Here is a 26,143-nt window from a genome sequence, read left to right on the forward strand (position 1 = left end):
GTGATTGGAGAGAGTAATTAAAATATGGCTGAGGTTTCCCCTTAATATACGAGGCATCAAGAGCTGTAAGGAGTGTTTTTTTGGGAAGCCGAGCAATGTCTCTCTTGAATGACACTAAAGTAATTTGGCTTTTAATCGTTTTTTCCACGTTTAAAGGGGAATGATTGAATTAGAGAGGCTCATGATTTCAATCTTCAATGTGGAAGTGGCCAAGTGCAGCTGTCTGTACCAAGGAGAGTTCATCCGTGAACACGGATTGCAATTGCTCTTTCATGGATTGAGCTGGTGCACGTAAATTGTAGATATAGAATTTAGTTAGGTCCCCTAGACAGTGAAGATCTGCACTTGCCAGGCCCAGCTCAAGTCGCAGCCTCGCCCTCCTTGCATGCTGGGGAGCCGAAAATATTTTCTTATAGGCCATTATTTGATAATTCACTAAAAATTAGTCAATTTTACCAGGGACACTGCCCAAAGTAGTTTGGCTCGTAGGACCCTCATGATTGATTCGGCTGTGGGACTGTCTAAATGCTGATTCAAGTGGCTCAGACTATGTATGAGCCCTGCTCCCTTGGGCCAATGGTGTTTGAGATGGGCTACTTGATGTCCTCCTTCGTTAAACCAAACTCCTAGATAATTATAGCTAGTGCAGGCCGCTATATGTAGACCTCCTGCTCGCCAAGACAACATTTTCTTTTTTTAATGTTTCCCAAAAATCACGACTTTGGGTTTGGACTCATTCATCAGAAGATTGTATTATATGTATTAAGGGCAATGAGTGCTCTTTGTAGACCTATTTTTGTATGGTTCATAATAATGTCGTCGTCGGCATATTGCATAATCTGTAGTCGTATACCACCCAATTTTGGAGCTACCAGAGTTGCGCCTGCCAGTTCTTTAGACAAGTCGGTGGTATAAAGATTAAATAGTAGAGGGGCTTGTACACAGCCTTGCTTCAGACCATTTTTTGTTGTAATTTTTGCACATACTGTTGTGGCGCTTGCAGGGGCGTAACACAGGCCCCCGCAGCCCATGCGGTGCGGGGGCCCCTAGATCCAAGGGGCTCCCTCGGCACTGAACTCTGGCCGTAAGAGCTCCTGATTGAGCCCGGAGGGGGCCCCCCCTAAGTACCGTGCAGGGAGGCCCCCTCACTTTTCGTTACGCCAGTGGGCGCTTGGTTTAATCCTCACCCAAGTTTTCTGATGCAGTGACATTAGTGCAGAGAGGGGTGCAGATGGTATCCCCCGGGAGTTTAATTTGTTCCATAACATCCCTTGATTGACACTAACTATCGAATGCTGCACTATAGTCTACAAAACAGCAGAATAGAGGTACATGATTGGCCAGAGTGGTTCTCCACGACAGGTAGGACAGTGCTATTATGTTATTTGTCGTGGAACAGCCTGATCTGAAGCCTGGCTGAGTGCGGGGAAGGATGCTGTTTTCTGTAACCCAGTTTTTGAGTTCTGCCAACAAGCCGTTAGCATAGGCCTTAGCTTCGATGTCCAATAAAGCTATTAGACTATAATGGCCGGATCTGAACGGTTACCCTTTCTGTAAAGTGGATGTAATATTGAGCCCTGCCAGGTAGGTGGAATTGTAGCTGTAAGAAAGGCTTGTTTAAAGAGCGGTGTAAGCAGCTCTGCCCAGAAAGATCGATTTCATTTAAAAACTGTAGCTGGTATTCCATTTGGCCCTGGTGCGCCATCCTTCCTCATACGACTGATGATCTTGATCACTTCGGCTTCGGAGATGCCTGGACGTTTTCATGATTTGGTGCTTGAGGCGAGTTGAGGGCTGACAGCTCCTCTGTCCCACTGCTATAGAGCTGATTGATGCGATTCACCCAAACATTCTCGGGTACCCCGTTCTCCTTGGACTGGCCACTATTGCTGACTTGGTTAATATATTTCCAAAATGGAGCTGGATTTTTTTCTTAAGAGAGAAGATTTTAAGCCAGGCATCCTCAATTAGTTTAATACGTTGCTCCCATGCACGTGTCTTGTAGGCAGATCGAAGTAATCAATTTGCGGCACCCTGCAACACTTTTCCCCCTCGTCTTGCATTTGGGATATATTGGCGCTTCTATTTGCTTTCCGGCTTTTCCTTATTTGGGTGCTGGTTTAGATCATTTGGTCCCTGTTTTTGTTGTGCAGACGGTGTCCCCCCCCCCCCCCCCCAACCCCCGATGCAGCCCAACAGGAGAGTGGGCCAGTAGTCTAAGAGGGCTTGCAAAACAAAGCAGTTTTTGATTGTTAATTATCCATGCAGACAATTGTGTACCGAGATTGGCGGTCGATTTTATCCTGCGCTGGACTTTATCATAATCTTCGCCCGTTGATTCGCCTGTAGGTATGAATGTGCAAGATATAGCAATGGAGAGACTGAAAGATGCTCTAAGGGGCCTCTGGTCACTCTCTGCTCGATTGTCAATATCAAAGTCATTCAGATGTAATGATAGTGTACTTCACAATTAACCTTTGACATTTTTTTGTTTCAAGATTACACTATTCTTTTTTTTCAATATTTGTTTGCTCTGATGACCAGGTGTTTTACTGCATTATTTCTCAGGTTGTCTATCACATCTATGCTGGCTCCCAGTTTGTGATCATATTAAATTTCACTTTACACACATTTGCTAGGAAGGCTGTCAGTAGTAGGCACCTACGCAGCTGAAGTGCTTCTTCTAGGCCCGCTTTTTTTCATTTTACTGGACCCTAAAAGTTAATACACTATCCTTTTTACTGTACATCTACCTTTAACATCTGTTTACAGTTGATAATTTGATATGTTCATGCAATGAAGTACAGTGTCTGACTTCACTTACCACAGTTTATAAAAAACGAATAAGTGTCTTTTTCTCAAAGTTCCCCAAATCTATTTACTCTGGGCATCTACCATTAATTTCTGGAGGAGCCGAGGCCCGCCGAACAGGCCCATTCGACATATGCTTAGGCTCAAAAAGAAAAGTGTCCTTGCTTTAAAGTTGCAATAAATAACACTTTTGTAAGTCAAATGTAATTGTTAAAAAAGTTGTGTGCAGTTGAACCAAGTTCCGTTATAGGATGCAAGGATGAAGAGAATGTTTTCCCCAGTTGCATCTAAAAAGATATACTTAAAATCCAATGTTTCTTGCAAGCCAGTGAAGAACTTCTGTTAAAAGTGGGGATCAAGAGCCAAAAATTTCAGGCTGATCTACCATATAATCTCTTTGTTAATGCTGCCGCAGCTGGGACTACATTGCCGAACCTGAATACATGCGGCACCTAGAGTGCAAAACTAATAATGCCATCAGTATCCAACAGGTTCCCGAGAGATGTTGTATAGGCAGAGGCGGCTCCTTCATGTGGGTGGAGGAGCGTCGCTCCACTGTTTTCTCCGCTGAAGTCCCTGTGATCTTTGTGGCTTCAATTTTTTTTTGATTCTTATAAGAACAGAGATTGTTTGTAATTGGGGCGCGCTTTCTTGACGGTGGTGCATGGATTTAGAGTCTGGGGTAGCTAAGAGGTGAACTAGGATAAGGGCCCGACAGGGTCACTTCAGTTCCTTGCAACCACTGCAGCAAACAAGAAGTACATTTCCAGACTTGTGGCACATATGGCGCAATAAGAATATAGTCATTAGTAATCAACAGGACGCATATACAGATGGAATAGGCAAAAAGTGTATGTACGGCTGTTTGGGCCTATCAGAACACTATTGGGGTGTGGAGGGATGCTGCGTAAGAAAACAGAAGCCTTACAGAGTTTGAGGTAAAAATGTGTTGCCTCTTCACCCAGCTGTTTATTCTCCCTACATTGTAAATAGTCCTGCAAACACTAAAATGGTAGAAACAGCCATTTGCACTGCTTGAATAAAAAGAAAATGAGAAAAAAAGAGTGTGCTAAAAGTGAGCAGTGGGAGGGTACAAGCCAGACAAACAAAATGATTGTAAAGAGGGTAAGCTTCAGAGGAGGAATAAGCACAAGCTGGACAAGAAAGAACATGGAATAAGAAGCAATTGACAATTAAGCCAACCAATGGTAAGCAATGGGCGGGCTGTAAGCCCACTGCAAGTTCCTAGTAAGCCCACAAACAGGTCTTTCGCAACCAGACAGCTTACACTGTCAAGTAGGTGAGGGTTCATAATGACCCTCACGAAGGAACAAAATGTTCCAAATAGAGTTGCCAGAGCTTACAACGTTAAATCTGCACCATCAAAGTCAAAATATTTTAATCAGTGATCTAGCAAAAAGCTCTGATGTTAACAGAATGGAGGTATGTAGGAGGCCGGGGGTTTGGGGTTTGGGGTTTGATCAACGTGGTGATGTATGTCCAATCCAGTATTGATGTCATATACTGGACTGGTTACTCTCCCATTCGGCTAGAAGAGTTACATAGCAGGACTTTATGGTCAGATCACACAGCAATCCTGTTCGAGGTTAGGCAAATAAACCCAAGTTGAATGTAATGCGGGACATCTGATACAGAGAAATCTGAAGGGTGTCAACATGGAAGATTTTGTGATAGCCAACTCTTTCCGAGTAGGTTGCAATTCCACCTTGAAAGGGCTAGTAACAGTATAAATATGCACCTAAAATGTAAGAATAAAAAGTTTTCTATGAAAAATTGGGGGTTATGAAAAAAGATGTATGGTGCCTTCAAAACCTGTGGAACTTCTTGAAAAATAAGCAGTCGCTGACAGAGACTAGAACTTATGCAAGAAGACCATTCAGGAAGCAAACAAATAAATAAATTATACAAAGGGCTACCTTTTAGAATCAATGCGGAATTCTCAAATCTTCATGCAAGAACTTTTTAAAACGCTGCAAGAACTGCAAACCCTTTGTTTAATGATGGTGGAGTCCAGGTTTCACCTGAACAGTGCTGAACGATCCAGAACGTCTTTGAAGATAACATCCTATCTAGTGGGCAAGCGTTTTCAGGTGCGACAAAACAGTAAATCAGACAAGAGTCTTGCACAAGAGCTAAAGTTCCGGACAACAAAGTCAGCGCAATTGAATTTCAAGGAGAGAAGAGTAGTACAATTTGCGAGAGGGTTCCTTGGCCATAGGGGAGGATGACGCAACATGTTAACAGGGAGTGCCAAGCCAGGGCCGTGCCAAAGGTCGATTCAGGCTCAAAGAGTCCATGCAAGAGCCTTGAAAATAGTCGGCATGGAAATCACACAACAAAGATCATGTCAGAATATGATAAAGTGTCCACAAGGAGATGTTTGACGGAGCGCTTAAACTTTTCAGACACTCACGCAAATCAGTCTCGACTCTGTGCCTCATGGAAACAGTCCAGCTGAACTGCCAAGCCAGGTCTTCCCTGAACCAGAAACAAACATCATGGGACCGGTTTCTGGGTAACACCCTTCATCAGCCAGGCTAGCTTGAATCCAGTGGTAAAGTGAGAAAGGGACCCCCGTTTGGGCATATTCTGCCAACTTAGGGCGAACTAAGCAAACACAAGGAGATGATGGGTGGAATGCTGAAACTTCGCCATCTCAGTTCAGACCCAGCTGTATGTGGTTCAGGCTGGACTGTTCCCATGAGGCCCAGGGTCAAGACTGAATTGTTACTGCAGCAGGTGAAGGAATTAAAAGGGCACTTGTGAGGAGTCCCTCAGGGAAAAGAGAAAGAAAAAAACCCACCACACTATCAATATGGGTAGAAAAAGGGCAGGAGTATAATATTTGATTCAAGCTGTCCAACTAATGTAAAAGATTAAATATTCACTCGTATTAAACTGCTGCATAGGCCCTTTGAAGCAACCGGCGTGAAAAACAATGGGCAGAACAATATATCGTGCAAAAATGGTTTGTGGTAATTCATTACTTAATATTGCGAAATACCAAATGGCCCAAGCAAGGTGGTACGATCAGCAAAAAGAAATATAGTTCTTTGAAAACGTCTGTGGCTAAAGAATAAAGTATAAAAATCTGACCCAAAAGAAAATTTGTGGCGGTGTAGTAAAATATGTAAAAAATAAAAATTTCATCACTCCTATGCGACTATCTTTTCCAATGACAAGAACCATCTGGTTCTTCTGACTGTAAAGGATAAATGCAGAGGAGGGAGCTATAATCTGTGGAAGTAACTGCTGAAACAGCTGCCAGTTAAACAGCTAAAAGACTAAACTTTACCAATAGGATTGGTTACCTCTAATAAGCGCTTGGTTGCCATCAGGTTACAGTGGTATTGAGAAACTAATGGGGATGTCGATGACGAAGTGGACTTATAAAAATAAAAAAACTACAGTGCTAACTTCTGCCAGGAATATTATATTATATATATATAGCACAGCAAAATGATCATCAACATGGTTGAATTGTGTTTAACTAATAACATCTTTATGTTCCAAAATGTATTATACCAACAACTGCGGGGGGTTGCCATGAGAGCCAGCTTCTCCCCCAGCTACGCGTGTTTACACATGGGCTGATGGGAGGAGCTGGTCCTCAAGGCAAACCACTCAAACACACTGACCAATCATGTAAAGTGCTGGTGGAGGTTTATTGACAACCTGTTTTTGGTCTGGCGAGGTACGGAAAAATATGCAAGTGAGTTCATTGACTCCCTCAACATAAATAGTCTAAATCTAAATTTTACTGCGAACATGAGTAAAACCAGGGTAACATTCTTGGATGTTGAGGTGTTTACAGACCAAGGAAGGGTGGAAACTAAATTACATCGAAAGCCCACGGCAGGGAATGCAATCCTGCATGCCAGTAGTGCACACCCTAATCACCTAATACAGAGCATTTCCTATGGTGAGCTACTGGAGAGAATTTGCAGCACTGGCGAAGCATTACAATCAGCGCAAGGTGAATGCATCAAGAGGTTCAAAGCCAAGTGTAATCTAGTGGACAGGGAAATGTTAATAAATACTCAACATGTTCCTAGTGTCCAAGAGGAAACTTCAAGTAGTTTTAGAATTATACTAATTACAACCAATAACAAACAGCAGCGAGAAAGATAATCAATAAAAAAATAGGCATTTCATCAAACAGGATCCTATAAATCGGTAAAACCGTTTCTAAAAGACCCTCTATAACATACAGAAGGGGGGCATCTATGAAAGATGTATTAGTGGATAATGACCCCTGTGCTCCGCCAGCGAAGGGCTCTTGGCTGGCGCAAAGAAAAGGATTCTATAAATGCAAGGTTTGTAATGCCTGCCAACATGGGGAGAATACCACTGACTACTCTACGCCCTTCGGTGGACCAAATAGGGACAAAAACAAAGCCCTAAATTGTAAGACTGATCATGTGGTGTATGTGTTGGAGTGCCCATGTGGTTTAAGATACATCGGAAGTACCATCCTACCAGGGCATAAAAGGATGCTCCAACACATACGAGCCATCAAAAACCTCGATCATACCCCTTTCAAGAAAAACAAGAGGGTATCCCAAAGGATCGCAAATATTTTCTTATTGATTCGGTCCCCAAAAACAAAAGAGGAGGTGACAGAGAAAAAACCCTCAGACTGTTAGAGATGCATTACATTTTAAGTTTAGATAGTAAGCATCCTAATGGACTGAAAAGTTCGGAGGAACTATATGCACGCCTGTAAAGTGAGGGTGTCAGCTCCAATTCCACAGTATATATGATCAGTGTCTTAGACCAGTTACAGATCAATTGAAGATCTGTTAGCACTTAATTTTACTAAGTTTGCTAAAATGAAGTATCATACAACAAACTAAAAATCAAAAATGATCTAGTATAGCCTCAATGTATTTATACTGCTTACAATAGATACATTCCCCCCATAGTCTTTTTAAAGCTACCTTAAACTTTTTAATAGGCACAATGTGCACTATTTGCTCTCTTATGTTTTGCACATGCACCTTTTTTGCACAGGTACATCCAGCAACAACTGTAACTTAGCCAACTAGGATATAAAGATCAGACAACTGGACAATTTCTAAGGGTCTCAATGTAAAGATCGGACACCAAGAGACAATAGGGATTTATCCCAAAACGCCACAAAAAATATATAAAAAAAATAGAGATTGGGAAGTGGTGAAAATAATTGTCTCAATGATATAGTGTTTATATGTAATTTTTCTCCGAAATTTGCACAACGAGACTATGTGAACTAGATGATTTTCATTTTTACAATTGAGAGGATGGGTTGTTTTAATGCATATTTATTGGATTTACATTGATATTTATGGATATGTGTATATATATCTATTTATGTATTTTTATATATATTTATGGATTTATATTTATATCTATATTTATTGAAAATGAACTGTCCCGTGAGGCAAAGCAGACTAAACAAGCATTTGCAATGCAATGGTCTCGGCATCATTAAAGGTAGAGCTATTGGCATTGCTCATGACATTTTTTTTTCTTTAAATCAAAAATAAATGGCATTGTCATTAACATTGCCAATACACAGCACTCTGCACTCAACAGCACTCACTGCTCTGCACACTCACCACTCTGCACTCACCACTCTGCACTCACCACTCTGCACTCACCACCCCGACCCTCCCCAAGCCCCTTTCGCAGTGGGTGTGAGGTTCCGCCCCCGTGAACTTCCAACTCACGGCTGAGAGTTCATGGACTTCGCCAAAGCTGGCCTGGCGTCCTCGCGCAGCGCTAAAGTCAGCAGATTCCTTCAACGAGCCACGCCTGCGGAAGGTGCACGTGACCTCATCCGCGGTTTCCGGTGCACGCCTGTCCCCTAGCTGCTCGTGCACCACCGGCCTGAACCTAAGTCAGCAGCATGTCCATCACCAAGCCACACTATCTGAGGTGCACGTCACCCTCGGCTTCCGGTGCACGCTTGTCCCCAAGCTACCCGTGCACCACCGGCCTGAACCTCGAACAGTTGATGTTCACCACATCTCGCTAAACCTGACTGTGACCAGCCACCCACAGCGTGAATAAGGCTGATGTTGGGTATAATTCTGCGACATGACAATAAGTGCACGTTAGAAGCATTATGTATTTACTTGTATTTAGTTATTTAACATTCTTGCCACGAACGACCACCGAGAAGGGGCGCTAGAGAGCGTCATGCAGCAAGGAGAGTCTCCGAATACATAAATACAGCAGGATAAATTAAAAGTATGCACCATAGATGCAAGAGCAGCCGGCGGTGTATGTTCAGTTTTAGCTACAATAAAGGAGGATTTCAAAAGAAGCAGACCTGAGAATTAGAAGGGTGCACGAGGGGAGAGCAGAGATGGATGGGGTGTCAGGAGACGGAGAGGCAGTCACAGGCGATGGCCTCGGGTGCAGAAATCGCTGCTGGAGAATTACTCGAAGGGAGAGTGGGGTTACCAAAGACGTGACTCATGAGCATTATTTTGACTGCAGTAACTAAGGAGTGTGCCCAGTGCAAGCTGAGAGAGCATCCTAAATGCCCCCGGAATCCCGCAGCGGCCGCCCCGGAAGTCAGGCACGGTCGCCTGTGACGGGGGCGGGGCCACGTCCAGACCGGAAAAGGAGGCAGGCGGAGTCAAATGCGTCTCGCGCCCGGGGCTCCTCTGAGCGGTGTGGAGCCCCGGGGCCGCGCCAGCAGGAGGTTGGGCGCCGCGTGCTGAGAGCAGAGTCCCCGACATTGGCCAGGTAAGCTCCAAAAGGCTGGGGGGGGTTTGGTGTACTTGTGTGTGTGCGTGTATGCTTGTGTGTGTATGTATGTGTGTGACGGTGACGGCGGGGGGGGGGGAGGGAGGGAGGGCCTCGGTGCACTTGTGTGTGCGCATGTGTGTGTGTATGTGTCAGGGTGGGGTGTCTCTGTATGTATGTATGTGCGTGCGTGTATGGGCGCTTGTGTGTGTGTATGCGCATGCGTGTGTGGTGCTTGAGCTTCCCAGGAGACAGCGCCTGGCCACAGCGCGCGTTCCAGTTTCAAATCGGCTCCAAGGATGCCCGCGGCCGAAACTGTCTCCTGGGAAGCACACTCGCTAACAAAAGATCTCGGCGGAGACGCGCTTCCGCGCGGCTAGCCGAGACCTAAAAATAATAGTTTAATTGATCATTTCAGTTATTGCCTCATCTAGTTGCCACCCAAGTAGACTGAACATCATGATTTGCAATACGCGGACGACACGCAGCTAGTGGTCTCCCTTACACAGGAGACCAATCTACCTGTACAGAGCGGACTCAGAGAGTGTCTAGAGGAGGTAAAATCCTGGATGTCCTTATCATCCTTGAAACTAAACGGAGACAAGACCGAGCTTATGGTCCTCGGCAACTCGGTCTCCAGCCTCCCGACCACCCTTTGGCCACCCAGTATGGGCCCTCCACCTACCCCCAAAAACAGTATTAAAAGTTTGGGAATATGGATGGATAGATCACTCTCTTTCGATGTACAATCCACCAAACTCTCGGCCACCTGCTTTGGCATCATGAAGATGCTTAAGAAAATTTTCCCCCTTCTTCCTATGGAAGCCAAGCAAGCAGCGATACAAGGCCTGATTCAATCCCGCCTTGATTTTAATAACGTCCTCTACCTCGGAGCCCCAGAATCCACTCTGAGGAGGCTGCAGATAGCGCAAAATTGTGCTGCACGTCTGCTACTTGACATCCCTCGCAGACAGTCAGTCAGATCCGGGTTGGTCTCTCTCCACTGGCTACCTGTGCGTCAAAGGGTGCTGTTCAAGGCCTTATGCATAGCCCACCAGTCTTTTTGGAACTCTGGCCCCAAGATCACACAGGACCTAATCCATCACTACAGGCCCAACAGGAACCTATAATCAGATCAGTCTTTCTTAGCAGTCACCCCGAGAGTAAGGAAATCTAGAGCTGGAGGTAGGTCTTTTTCCTACAATGCGGCGAGGGCCTGGAACACCCTTCCACCGCATTTAAGATCCAACTCTAACCTTACGACATTCCGTAAACAACTGAAAACCTTCCCGTTTCATTCTGTCTAACCTCCCCCTTCTCCCGTGCCTCCCCCCTCTGTCGGATCAGGTATTCTCAGCGCTTGGACGCCTCTGGGCAGCTATTCGCGCTATATAAATCCACATCAAAACAAAGTAAGTACTGAAATGATGCCAAGAAAATCAATTGTGATCTTTGACTTTGGGTATTATCCCAGTATTAACTAAGAATGACACAATGATGAGTCATAAATGAATATGGATGTCATAATGTACTGTTATGCAGTTTTAGTAAGCTAAATAGCACCAAGCACAGTTCTGAATGAATTGAATTGAATTGAATGAAGATTTATAGAGCGCATAGTTACCCGGAAGCATCCCAGCGCTAAACCAGAAAAAGGGACCAAAGCAAATAACAAAGAAGTAGCAGTAACAGTTTTGCACATTATATCACGTGGTACACTATTACCCAATGAAAAACGATGTTTAGAAGAAAAAAAAAGTGTAACCTTTAAAAATCATTGCCATAGGTAGCATTGCGTCATGTGATCATGTCCCCAGGGAGGGATGAAACGCGTTATGACTGCCGTCTCTGTCTGTGAATCCTAATGAACAGAACGGTATTTGAAAGAATCCTGTTGTCCGTGCTCTTTATACTCAAGCCGGAAAAAAATGAGAAAGAAGAGTGTTCTTCGATAGATATATAGATATATCGAGTTTACAGCCTACAAAAGTTCCAGTAAAGCACAATCAAAAGCAGCAAACAGGTAGAGTCCTGCTCTTGGTTTTCTGTAAGGGGCACAGTACTAGTTACTGCCAGACAGAACAGGAACTGGGCAACTTTGCCAAGATTCTAGAGTAGAGAAAGTATGGAAATTGCAGCGTGTCCCAGAGAATTTGCCAATTAGAGTCTGTTTCTACTATTTAGCGGGACTATGCTTGGAACTTCCCCTGCATTCCCCCACCCCCCCAAAAAAATGGGCCTGATGGAGTCTAAGAGGAAAAGAAGTCAGCCGCCTGAAGACGTTTTATTTAACTGTCTGGGAGGCCTGGTGAGACTTGGCCCCATCTAGGACTTGAATGCCGCTACAGGAGGCAAACTATCGCTCCCCTTGTTCCTGCTGAAGACATAAGGGTTCATACCAACAGTGAAGCCTGCTCACGCTGCAGAAATTATTTCCTGAAGTTGGATAGAGCAGATGGTCCAGAACAGAAAAAGTTGTGACAGCCTGTGAGAACATTAACAGACTAATTGTAACTGGGACCTTATCTCCTGCATCTGGGCCGTAAAGAAGGCCCTGCTGAGACATGCAGTAGCTGCTATGATCAAATAACCCCTGAAACCAGTTCTGAAAAGACATTTTGATGTGGACGTGAACTGGAGATTGTATGTATGTCTTGGTATGCGTGCGAACCTAGCTAGCAAAGAAGAGCTGGAGCTGTGAGAACCTGTATAATGGTGATGAAGGAATGTTCCATGAAAGTTTGTTCATCCAGGAAAGCAATTACAAAATGCTTCTTAAACGTTTAAAAAAAAAAACACCATCTATTATGGAACGTCTCAATTTGGAAAGTGTGAAATTTAAAATGGACAGTAAATATTTGTAACTTGGTTAAGTTTGCACATGTTTTTGGTGGGTACAAATTAGCCATAGTTGTTTGGCATCACAAATTTGATTTGGTGAAGTTTATAAAAGTGAAAAAAGAGCACAGACGTAACAGAATGCAAAAGAATCCACCTTCACACACCCCTGCTTTCAATACAGTGAGCAAACAGGATTTGCCGTAGCTCCGCTTGCCTCACAAGTACTCAAACTACATCTCCCATGATGCCCTGAGGGAAGGAAGTACCTGAGGTCGCGCATCGGCCGATGCGCATAATTCTGGGTTTCAAAGCTGTAATCGCTCTCGCAGAGGGAGCAAGCGGTCCACCGGTTGGGAGTGTTATTCCTGCCTCCGTGGTGTTCACAGACGCAAGAGTTAGCTGGTGTTTTGCATTCCAGTGATTCCTGCATTGCGGCGAGCCCTCCTGTCTCGAGGGAGAGCTAGGAGACAGTGCGGTTGGGGTTAGTTTCAGTGCGCTCCCAAAGCGGAATGCAGTGGTGACTTAACTACGCATTTCCGTGTTTTGGTGGGAGGTTTTGGATTTCTTAGTTTTGTTTTCTTGGCATCTACAGAGACACCGCGGGGTGAATTTAACCTTGTATTTGCGCTGTGACTTCTGAGCTCTCATTTCCTTGAGACTTTTGCCATTCATTCAGAGCAGAGCGCAATGGTGACAGGAACCACACGCTGCCGTGTTCTTGGTGATACATTTTACGAACTTACTAGCAGAGCGGAATGCGGTGGTATTCTACCACGCACTACCAAGTCTGTGGATTATGCTTTATCCCAGCTTATTGCTTTTTTTTTTACATTTTGATTTGGTAACTCTGGAAGGAAGGGATCCTAACTTTTCTTTAATATTGCATTGAGGATTCAGTGGAGAGGTCTCCACTGTATGAGGATGGAACACACAGAACAATCATTTAAAAGGCTTCTGTTGGAATGAGGATATGTATAGGGGGATGACCAAACAGTGATATGCTGATGTTATGTGCTTTTGGTTTTGCTACTTATGAGAAATTCTCTGATTACAGACAGAAGACACGGCTTGAGAAGGGTCCTGGGGGTTCTCCTGAGCTGAGATTGCAATCTGTTCCAAAAAGGTATAGGAAGTGTTTAGTGAGAATACATGAGAGTAGTCTTATTTTACTTGCTCTGTTTATATCTTTGTCTCTTGTTATTTCAGGTTCCTTTCCCTGCTGTCCCTTCCCTTTCCCTCACCTGATCGCTCGAGCATTCTGTATATTATATTTGGGGTGTTGGTGATATCAGGAGGTGGACCCTTACTTGCGGCAACTGGATCCTGCGGAGCACATCCTCTATGGCATGGAGCTCTCTTTGTCAGGGATTTCAAAGTCTTACCCGGACACGGTTGATCCCTCCATAGTGAGGCACCATGGCTAGCTCCAGGCGTGGTTTCTTCTCTTCGTCGTCCTCATCGTCGCTGCTATCGCTGCTCTCTGAATCGGAGCCCTCCTTTGGCACCTTGCCTGTCCGGTGGAGGTTATGCATCTTCAACACCATCAGCCTGAAAAAAGTGTTTAATTCATATGAATTTTGTTTACACATTACACCTATTTCAGCACTACATTCCCCCTTTAACAAGCCACAAAGATGGTGCAAGGTTGGCCAGAGGTCACATTCGTTTTCAGCAATCACAATAGATGACAAACAGTGTGACCACAAATATGGGTAGACAAACTCTTCCAGAGGGTAGCAGTAGACGTGGATTCTGCCAGATTTCACTGTGCAGGCCACATAATGTACCTCAGGTATTTTGCTCTCACTATCTTTTTGCTTGCTATACAGTGCAGGACCAGACTGTCTAGTCCTAGAATTCTGCTAGTGAAAGAAGAAGGGGTTGGTGAGTTGGTGCCTGGCAAGATGCCTACTGTAAAGAATTATGTACAAATATTTAGCTTTAGAGGGAAGAACTTGATGTCGAAGTAAAAGATATATTTGCACTGGAGACTTACTGGCAGTATTTTCAGAAAGTCAATGGACTGGAATTTTCTGTCGATGCCAAGAATTTGACTGTGTCAATCAAGCAGTGTGCCCCCCGAAAGTTTTAATGCAAGTTCATGAGACCTCCTTAAGCACTGCTGCTGGCTATATTCCTTCTTGCCATCATGTCAAACACTTCACATTCTTCAAAACGAAGTACTCTGCATCAAGCACCAAAGTAACAGATTTATCCAATGATCTTCAATCTCTACAAAGAACGCTGGTCAAACAGGATATTCTCATCAATACACAAAGGTCACACAGCTGCAGTGTAACGTTTGGCCCGAATCTGATCCACAACCTCAGATTATGCCTGAACATTATCCAGGATGTATTTCATCAGTCAACCAAATACAATCTGACCAACATAGAGTTCATCCTCATACAGTGGCAAGCTTCAACCCCCAGAGCAAGGGATTGGTTAATAACAAGCTGCTAGCTTGTGTGCCCTCTCCATCAAGGCTATGGTCCCGAGTTTCTATATCGACTTCAGGGTCCCATTCAAATAAAATGTATAAATAGCCCTAGACTAACATCAACCTTTCTCTCTGGACTCTCCAGTGCTTTCAACAATACCATCCACTCTGTAATGCAAATCACTTAAAATCCATTGTTCACAGGCTTTCCAGTATACAGCCCCGTCCTCTGAATATCATACTCAAGGCAGTTGTCTGCCCATGTTCTTATGCACGTTTACCTGCATAAATCTTATGCCTTGAGATTTTGTAAACCTGTCAGTGCTTTGGTAACCAGCAAGTACCATCATGTAATGAAAGAGTTATGTAAAACACACACCACGAAAAAAAAAAGGTGATTCAATCTGGGTCTCATTAAAAAAAGGAGGAGAATATTTGGGGGGGCACCATTAAACTATATATATATATATATATATATATATATATATATATATATATATATATATATATATATATATATATATATATATATATATATATATATATATATATATATATATATATATATATATATACACACACACACACACACACACACACATATATATCTATTCTCGAAACCAATCGTGAATCACTGTACACCACTGTAACGGACACAAACAACAGATTTTGTTTTGAGATTTATTCAGCTTGGTCCACCAATATTTACACACACACACACACACTTTTCAGAACGGTTATCCCACCGTTTTTCTGCCCTCTTTTATTCGGCAAAAAGCGATTGGGTGGGAAGCCCACTTAAATCACAACCCTCCTTCACACCATCAGCAAAAAGATTTGCATACACTCCAAATTCTTGTGAGCGAATGTGCACTCTCTGACCCGTGATCAAAACGGTTCGGGTGTCATCGCCGCCAATAAAATTGCTCTTTTGCTCATCAGACCTTAGAGTGTGTATGAATCTTCTTGCTGGTGGCATGAAGGAGGACCGTTTGATTGACAGAGCAGTTTTACCTGTTTGCTTGAGCAGTGTCTGCCTGCGTGCCAGCGCAGAGGAAAACAGTGAGCGGGAAGTTAGTTCTATCATTTCCAAGATGATCTGGGATGACATCAAAACTTAAACATGGAGCGCCTGAAAAAGAGATTAAGGTTTCAGATCTCGTTCCTAAATCAAAGGGATTGTTAAAAACATAGTGAAAACTCAATTCAATTTATTGGAAGCTCTGCAACCCACATCTACAAACACATGCAAAAAGTTTTAACCACCACCCAGAGTGCACATTTTAAATTGCAGGCCAGATATTACGAAAATGGTGTAATTTTAATACGTTAGTTTCTTCACCTGCTATTAGATTTGAATTTGGACTGATAAGCACCTATATTCAAGGTATTTCGACTGATAAGCACCTATATTCAAGGCATTTCCAGAGTTTTATGCTGGGGATACCAGTTAAAAATAATGAATTTTATTCACTAAGAGGTTTTATGTGGAAGGAAATTTTTGGTAGTATGGGGGAGAAATACTCTTTAAATCAAGATTTCTCTCTGGCTCTAAAATTGTTTTGCGTTCAGGACGAATCTGTGATTTCCCTCCCGCTATTAGAATTCAAATCCTCTGTAAAAACGTAAGTGCTAAGATCGGGGTTAATAGATCGTGAGTTCTAGAATACTAAAGAGAGACAAAAGATAATAGCAAAGACTAGTTCCCTGAAACTGCCTCAGAAATATTTAACTTGGAACTTAGATCATGGAACAAGACGCTGGTTCTTTTTATTTAGATTAAATCTCCTACCTTTAAATGATTTAGCAGCACACCGGTCTCAGAATTCCAAACATGGAAAAAATGTAATTTCTGTGAACTGAACATCCAGAATTTGGATCATGTTTTGTTTGTTTGTCCGGCACTGGCCTTTCATCGCCGTCGCTGGCTTAGGCCAATGTTTTTACAAAATGGTGTTCAGATGTAGTTTCTGCTTGCAACTTTTTTTTTAATCCCAAAAATGAAGCAGTGTGCGTAAAATTGTTTAACTTTAGGGAATTTATGTATACATTTTAATTGTATAGTTACCTAGTGGGATAGAATTTCTGAATCGTTGACCTTCTTTGTAGTCGTTTTACCCTCTCCTAATTTCGAATGTATTTCGCATTGTTTTGGCTTCTACTCTAAAGGCTTTTTGTTGCTCTAATTTTTAACCCTAAATTTGTAATTTTGCACCTGATTCGGTACCTTGCTGCTTGCTATTTGCACATCTCAGGATACGCCCTGTTCTCTCATTTTTGGCTGCTATTTTCAAACTTTGGTCCATGAAAGTGTTCTAAGGTGCCTAGGCTGCTCCCTAATTATTACTTCCACAACCCAAGATATGCTCTGCTTCTACATTGTTGGCTGCCAAATTCTAAATATTATCCTTTGATGCTGCGGTTTCCTCATTGTTGGTTGCTAAATACAAATGTTATCCTTTGATACTCCTATATGTTGAAAAATGTTGTATTCGGACCACCTTGTCATTCTGTATTTTTACATGGTTCTATTGTATTTTATGTATTATTTGGTATGTATCCTCCTTTTAAGTGGACCTCATTGGAGTTCCAAAGCTTTAATAAACTGAATTGAAATGATGCATTTGAATTTGAAGATCTATTCAGTTTAGTTAAGGAAGGAGAGAAAACAGTTGTTCATTCTTTAATTGTGAAGGCGGCAGATTACCCCTGCTCCATGAAAGCTTTGCTGTGTGTGGGCAGGGCCAACAAACCACTGTGTCTACAGTGGTCATTAAAAAACTTGGTGGCTAGCTGTTTCTGTTAACTTAAAGGAGTACGGGAACTGCCAGCGATTGAGGAAGTGAATAAAACTCGACAATGGTGCCCTGGCTGCCCTGTAGTGATAATGTGAACGCTCTGTCCAAGCAGGTTCTTCCTAAAATAACCTTTACCCCACTCTACCTACACACAAAGAGCGAGTGAGCTGAAGATTCAACTGCTCGCAGTTAAGAGATCCTGTACAGGTCACCATGCTTTACACATCAATTGATTATGCACCATTTATTGATTAGTTTAGTATTGGCCGATAATGTATATTTGTGCATGGACTGCTAGTGCACTTTATTCATATTTGCACAACTATTAGTACAAAGCACACTAAAGTAAGTTTTTAGAACATTACACCTAATCAACAGTCTCAGATGGAGCCACAAGGTATGGATTTTTGTCCAGAATACTGATTAGGCTGAAGTGTGGGTACTAGTTCTGGTAGTGTTTACATGATTTAACACATACTAGCGCTTTGGGGGATTTTTGAGCACTTATATTTATTATTTATAGAGGCGCAGAATCTGGTTTTACACTTGATAACATGTACACACTGAGACAGTACTATAGTTTTTTAAAACAACTCCTATGATGTTTAAAAGTATGTTTTCTAATCCCTGGTTAACTAAGCCTCAAATTGGGTCTAGCAGCCATCTTTTTCAAAATGGATGTCACCTTCGTCTTCCACCTGCACATTTCAATGTTTATTATTTCTGTGGCACACCGTCAAGCAGAATCATTTTTGTTTATTTTCATTCTCACTTTTCCTGCTGTTCGCAATGATTCTTCTCCCCGGTTCAGCTACAAAACTGTTATTAAAATTAAAGTTCTTTCTGCTAGCTCACTGTTCATTCATAAAAGCTTGCTGTTGTTCATGTATCTAGTTTGTTCAACCATCTCCGGACAGCATAGAGTGGGCAGAATCAATATTCATGTAGTGAGATGGTGTTAGGATAATATGACATTTAATGAGACTTTGCTCTGATTTGATAAGAATGTAACTCATTTGACCATGCCACTATATATCCTCGAGTTTTACTAATTTCCGATGTGTAAATAAATGTATAAAAACTGTCGATTTTGGGGGTTAGCCAGAGCTTTCCTTAATGCTATGTACCCTGTTCATTTCCCCTTTTGTTTTGCTGCCCGCTTGATGCTTGGAGAATTAACCAGTTGCGTGCTAATGACGAGCTCAGCTCGTCATGATGCACGGTTGAGCTGCACTCATGACGAGCTGAGCTTGTCGCGGCCGTTGGAACGTTCGCACGCGGGGATAATTTCCCCGCTGTGCTGAACGTCCGAAAAACGGGTGTGGCCGTGATAAGCTCAGCTCGTCATGAGTGCAGCTCCGCTGTGCCTCATGACGAGCTGAGCTAGTCACCAGCACGGCGTCGGCACGCACGGCACCCCTCACCCCCCGCACAGGAGGTGAAAAACGCCCACATGGAAGGGGTTTAAGAGAAGTGCAGAATCAAAAATATTCTATTTGCTGTGAGCCTTCATGGCAATTATTCTGTACCGTCAAAAAACACAACGTGAGAGGGGTCTAAGGGGAGTATTTAAAGACCAGCTTGCATCCTATCCCCCAATCTAACTAACAGAAAACACAACAGGGATGCTAAGGGTCTAAAGAGAAAGCTACAAAGAACCAGTACATTCATAAGTAGTTTGTATAAGGAGAGCAAGAAGAGTGTGGAATAATACCCATCAGCCCATCCAATGGCGGAGTCTCGTCATCTGGGTTTTGTTAAGAACTGGTATCAGCTAAGTACCTCCTTGATTGTATGTAGAGGAATACTAGCGACAGATCCATCAGTGATAGAGAGCCAACAAAAAAGTATAGGTGGGTTGAAGATGGAGTATTGTTGCAGTGCTGAAAAGAAATTTTGTGAAGTGGTGAAAGAATGTGTGTGTTAAGATTGCCTAGTGTGATGCCAAGAAACGACTTTATTAAAGGGGATCATCATACTGGCAAGATTAAAAATAGAGTGAAGATAGTTTGTTAAATAAATATCACTACCAGTTGTGAAAATAATATGGTCAACATGTTTCAGCCATACAAGGCTTTCGTTAGGACCGGTTAGATTTACACTACTGCAACTGTAAAAAGTGAGAAAATAAAAATAAATGACCTACTAGATTTTTAATATGTGGTGGTCTCAACATCATGAACAAAGAACTCTCCCATAAATTTATATGGAGATGGCCTCACCTCGCCTGGCACTCGCTCAGGTCAAAAAAAGAGGCCCGCTCCGTCCGTCGGTGCCTCCTGCTACCTTCTAAGCCGAGGGGAATTATTCTGTACCACCTTTTAGATTTTTTTTTATTAAATCCTTTCAACTATTTCGCTTATCTAGAACGCAGTTACTGAGTGGGCCTTTTTACTTTACAGTATTTCAGATTTTTTGGGTACCTCGGGAACACATTGTCACATGAAACTGACTCGGAGTCATCAAATTTTGGATGTTGTGTTGAGGTCAATTCTGGAGTGTTAAAATTGTGGGGTTCCTGCGCTTACAGTGCTATGTCGGTCATATTCAGATGCAATGCATTGCAGCCACTCTAAATAGCAGTTACCCAACAGTTCTGACCAGTGTGCCACTTACATTTAGAAAATAAAAGTGTAAGAGCTGCGATACAGATTCAATGTACCCACCACAATTGCTCTAGGCAAATTAAAAGCCCGGGGCCGCGGAACAGACCATACCAGATAACAATGCCATTGTTTATAGCTGGCAACCCCAAATTGCAACAAACCAATAAAAGGTGATGAGGAAAGCTTGCCGGTAGTTTACACCACATGTAATTGCTCTGGGTAACATGTCTACCCATCATTTTTCACACACAGTGCCACTGACTCTGCTCCTCATATGAACAGTCCATCCCAAACTGCCAGGCAAGGCCTCCCCATATTGCAACCATGGCAGAATGCGCGCACTATGAAGAAGGCACAAATTTACGTCACTGCCAGGCCAACCAGAATATAAATTCTTTGGCTATCAATTAGCACAAAATCTAGAACTTCAAAGTCCATTTCCTTTGTTTTACTTGCACCAAAAGGTTTCAGGATGATGTAATCACATTTGCACATGTTCACGGACTCTAATGAATATAAAAAAACTTCAGCAGAACTACACTTCGAGGAACATGCCAGGTACAGGATGCTTGTGTGTACCTTTAGCTGCTCCTCGACACAAATTATTTAGTTTATATCCCCCTGAAGTTCACAGTAATAATTTTACATGTTTACTTTCAAATCTCCTGACCATTTTTGTCTCAAACAAAAAATTCCCTACTTGCTGCATGTGCGCTCCTAGAGCATCAGAATTATTTCAACAAGTAGTGCTCTCTTTCCTGCCACCGACATTACCCTCATCTGTACCAAACCATCTTTATCAGTACTTCTTTCCCAGCAAGAACACAATCACTTACTCCTCCTGCCCTACAGTGTAAAATCTTACTATGTGGAAGTATCTAGCCTTACCCTGGCAAAGCCCTTTGACCCTCTTCACCTCAGGAGTGCCACTCGCAGCATTTACCCATATCACACCTATTCATGATGGTACAATATATTTTTTCTTTTTCAAAAAGTTTTACATCTCAGCAATGACATAACATATGCATACAGTAATCGGTCGTAAAACTTTATTCGGCTAAATGTACATATGGAATAAAACAAATAAAAAAATTAAGACCTTTTGATGTAAAACATACAAAATAGCTATAAAATTAATTTGCTGCACTATTACTTAATACATTTCCTTACATTAATAGTTTTTTAGATAAATAGGGCAACATTATAACACATAAAAGGTTCACTTAGTATCGCCAAATATTTCAAAGCTACTTTGTGACCTAATATTCTGTGCAACAAACAGGTTTAAGATAAAAACCCGAGATTCTGATAACATTTACAAAACAATAAAAAGTGCAGTGCGCTCTTTGCTTTGGTCATCGCAGGGGCAAAGAGCCATATCAGGTGGACGGGACTTCATAGTTGGAAAGGCAACTAAATGGTGCGCGATGCCACATCACATTCTTACTAGCACAAAGCAATGCTGCATATTAGTCACATATGATAAATAGCTATTTCCCCCCATCTCCAGGTTCAAAGACTTCCAAAAGGCGACTGTCGATTTGTTCCTATATTCCATCGAGCGTTGATCCACTTTGCACTGAAGAAAGGTTTCTTTAATTCTTCTCTTAGTTAATAATAATACCTTTGTAGGCTCTGACCAGATAGATAAATTGAGCAGCCTGCAGAGGGTGAGTGGATATACAGTAGCCAGGGGATCCTTAGGGCATAATTCAAAGCTAAACAATCTGAAATTATTGTTCTGGTAAAACCAGTTTCTTCCTTAGCTCGTGGAATTCCCACACTAACAGAGGTCTGGCCAAAAGAAGATCTTCTAAAAACTGTATGCTGACCTCATGATGTAAGATAGTATTTGATACAGATGAAGGTAAGCATAATACATGTTTTAAAAAGCTATTTGTTTCTACTTGCAGGGCATTGCTGTTCGTATAGCCCCAAAGACCTGCCCCATATACGGCTGTAGTCACTCCTTTTGCTTTATATGTTGCAACCATTTCGGTGATGGGTCGATTCCCCAATTTTGAGAAGAATTAAAAAATCCCTTACGAAGCCCTGCTAATTTTAGCTTTGATATTTAAAACTTGTTGTGACCATTACCCATTGCCTGCAAATAAGATATCCAAATAGCAAAACTAATTCACTAAAACAATTGGGGTGCCAACAATAAAAAGCATTGGCATAGCCAATAGGTCTCGCCTTTGGGACCTTATAAGCGTTTAGCTGAAGCTATTAGCTTTGCCTCTCACCCTTCTATCTTCAACCACACTATTCTAAAACCACTGCATGTCAGAAACTAGATGGACGATCACGATGTAAATCTAGTCTGTAAATATACTAAACCGGAGAAAAATACTGGCTGAATTTCCTCGATGTCGGCAAAGGAAATTTTTGTTTTCTACTGGGGACTCTTTCTTTGATGAGTGTTGAGCTTTCTCACAATCGAACTCCGGGTATGGTTGAGTTCTTGTTTAAAGAGTAACAGCTTTCAATAAAAGATCAAATCAGAAACTGCGAAAAAGCCTGAATATGCACACGGTCAGCGAGAAAGCCGTGTTTGCATCATTTCAGCTATGTCACAAATAAATAACAAAAAGCTAATAGCACTTCAGTTTCTCTGGTTAAAAACTACTAATAGGGAGTCAGTTTCTCTGGTTAAAAACATTTGGAGCTGCCTGCTCCATTTTTTTTGTTGTAAAAATGGAAATCATTAAAGAGTAATAGGTTCAGTTAAAAAAAAAATGTAATTAATAGTGGAATTGAAAAAGTCTTAGTTTTCCTGGTCCGAACCAGAAACGAATCTTCACAAACATCCAGTGGCATGAATATTATGACTTTGTGCACTATCAAAGAAATCTGTTAAGCTTTCTCTTTGAGGCTTGACAAAAGACCTAATTAAAAATATTCATTCAGGGGCACTTGCAGAATGTGAATTCACAGCCCCAGTAGAGCGCCTAGGATCCCCTCCCTCTCATCACTTTGTAATTCATTCACCCACATACAGGCACAAGACAGGAGACATGGCCATATGGGAGCCTCGTCTCACGGGGGACGGGGTAGGGAGGGAGGTCCCATGAGACCATATGGCACTAGAACTCAACATGGGAAGCTACAGGCAAACACACCCCCAGGAGCAAACAAAAATATCACATGCACCACACGGAGAGAAATAACGGTGATAATGCAATAACAATATTTACAATAAGCGCTACACAATCACCATTCAAATTAACTTAACAGTACAGTAAACAATTCTATAGATGTCAATGTGGTGCCTTTTAACAGGAATCAGTGATAATATCTTTGTGCTCTGAGGACCCCCACAACGCCAAGCTGAGCATTACAAAACAAAGAGGTGCATACGCTAGGCTGCAGGTTGGATCGACAAGTTGAACGCTCACCATTGAGACATGCAGTAAATTCCAGATCTAGAGTTTTACTCCATTCTTGCAAAAGCAGAGAAATTGAGTACCATGAAAGTGTCATAACAAACCCCGTAAGTTACAGTGCTCGGGAGTGCAGTTTGCCGCTTGTTCGGCGGGTTAAGCTCCCTTAATCAATGACGGACCATTGTTGCCCATCCTTTCTCTTGGCAGTCTCCAGCTCCATCTATGCTCATGCACTCTTGTTTCTCCTCAGGGTGGGTATTGTGTCTTTTTGGGGGCGGGTGGGGGATTGTGTTAGTCAGCCCACAACTCTGATGGTGGGGTGGTGAAAGTGGTATACCACCATTTTAACTCACTTCAGCAGATGTTGAGCATGTTGAACACGGACAACGGGAGGAGGGCTGGAGCAAAGCAAATGAGGGCAATGGGAGGGGGGCGGGAGCACGTTTAACACAGACAACGGGAGGGGGCAGGAGCAAAGTAAAAGACAACAGGAAAATTTAAAAAATCTGAGGCAAAAGAAAAAGTAGTGCGGGTACCAAAACATATGGGCCGTATTGAAAGGATCTATGCAGCAGAGGCAAACACAAGTGCGGACACATAACAGCTACAAGGTGGGACAAATGTAATGTATTCACAAACCAAAACAATAGCTTTTAGAAGGACGGACTATATAACAATCACAAGCAGTGGGCGTGTGGTGGGTGTCTTCTAACTTCACAGAGACATTACACCATGCCTCGCAGAGCAGTGCATGTGCGCTGCCTCTAGGCTCGACCTAAATAACAATGTATGCTTAAACCCACAATCTATGGAGAATGTTTTGGATTTGTTAATTACCATTTTCTTGGAGGTCATAAAATCTGCGAAAGCATTCATCAGTCTCTGGAGGCCAACTGGGGTTTGTGCTAATAAGATCGTATCGTCGGCATATAACAGTACAAGTATCAGACGACCAGCTGCACTCAGGGCATCTGTAATTATTTACCCTAATATTAAAAAGGGATAATAATATTGGGGCTAACACACCTTTGCCGAATATCTCAGCCCACTTTAAATTTGGTCAAACATCCCCCCTGGGTCCAAACCAAACGTGGCTAGTTAGGTTCTCATAAAGACAGGAAAAAACATAATGATTGCCCTGGGAGCACCCAGGGAGATTAGATTTGGCCAAAGTAAAATATTGTCGACCAACTCATCGGCAAAACATATAGCCCTAGTATATTTACCGATTTGAATCCCATTTCTCCAGTCTTACTAACAGGACTCTACTCATTACTTTCAGGGAGTAGTCCAGGAGAGAAATAGGGCAATCGTTTTTTGTGTCTGCTTTATCCCCTTTTTAGGTCTCGCCTGGCGTGAGCAGCGAATGCGCTGACCTCACCTTGCGAGGGCTTCTTGGAATCTATACGATTGCAGAAGCTCGCTTTCTGCTCCGCTTGTGTTTTGCATTGGTGCGCGTCATTTTGCGTCACCAATTATGCAAAACCGGATGTTACAATTTTCCAGCAGGCTTTAGTCCCTCCTGGTTACCACCCTGTTCACTTTTGGCCTGCCCACCGGGATTGGATCTTTTACTTGCGGCGGGAGACAGTGTCTCTTAACTAGCAGGGCTCGACAAATCATATAAAATGCTCTAGACCTGCAGGTCTAGTAAACTACAAAATCTCCTCGACCTAACTTAAATGAACTTGACCTCAAACTCTGAAAACTGAGCAAATGTGACAAGTTAGCAAGACTTAAAAGCATTTTTATTGCTCATTTACTTCGTGAGCAATAAAGATGCCTTTAAATCTTGCTTTCTTGTCACATTTCCTCTGCTTTCAGAGGCAGAGGTCAAGTGTCAAGTTTGTATTCCTACTCGCCAGAAAGGGCGAGTAGGACCTAAAAATAGCTCGTCCTTAATCAATCTCACTCGCAAATGCGAGCGGTCGAGTGAATTTCTCGAGCCCTGACTAGCTGCTAAAAACTTTTTTTCTTATCTTTGTGAGCCACTCTCACTGCAGGCACAACATGTTTATTTTATAAACAGACCATTGCGCTTTAAAATTTAAATGCAGTACTGGGCTGTACAGAGCCCTCATTGCTGTGCGTGTGCTACATGAACGGATATAATAGGCTCTTGCTCTACAAGGTCTGCTGGCTGTTTGTTTAGCAAATTCATACAGAGCAAACAGAACTCAAGAGTAGTAGAGACCTTTACAAGACACCCAGTTACATTACACAAGAGCAAATTCACACAGGAACGCATTGCCTTTTAGAAGGCACAGGAGATTAACTAATTTGCCCAGAATCACACATTGGTAAGCCAACGCGTGACTCGAACAACCCTAGCTTCCGCACGCGATTATCAGGCGTGATTAATCAATTATTCGCACGCAATCATCATGCGTGATTAATCAATTAATCTCCCCAGTGCCCCCTTGTTTGGAGAAGTGTGGCTCACTGGTTAGAGGAGGCAGACCTGGAAGCAGAGGTCAGCCCGGGACCAGGGTTCAATTCCCG

The 26,143-nt window shown here is 42.6% G+C and overlaps 1 protein-coding gene across 1 annotated transcript in view; it reads right to left on the reverse strand.

Annotated features, from left to right (window-relative positions):
• GRWD1 (glutamate rich WD repeat containing 1) overlaps positions 1 to 26,143 on the reverse strand; it is a 59,254-nt gene that overhangs the window by 15,711 nt on the left and 17,400 nt on the right. Inside the window, exons 2-3 of the mRNA XM_086930348.1 lie at positions 15,866 to 15,983; positions 13,794 to 13,959 (exon numbers count right to left, since the gene is read on the reverse strand). Of these exons, the coding sequence (XP_086786474.1) occupies positions 13,794 to 13,959; positions 15,866 to 15,983 (284 nt within the window). The remainder of the gene's footprint in view (positions 1 to 13,793; positions 13,960 to 15,865; positions 15,984 to 26,143) is intronic.

The sequence above is a fragment of the Lissotriton vulgaris genome, chromosome 7 (assembly GCF_964263255.1).
Source record: "Lissotriton vulgaris chromosome 7, aLisVul1.2, whole genome shotgun sequence".
NCBI classification, from domain to species: Eukaryota; Metazoa; Chordata; class Amphibia; order Caudata; family Salamandridae; genus Lissotriton; species Lissotriton vulgaris.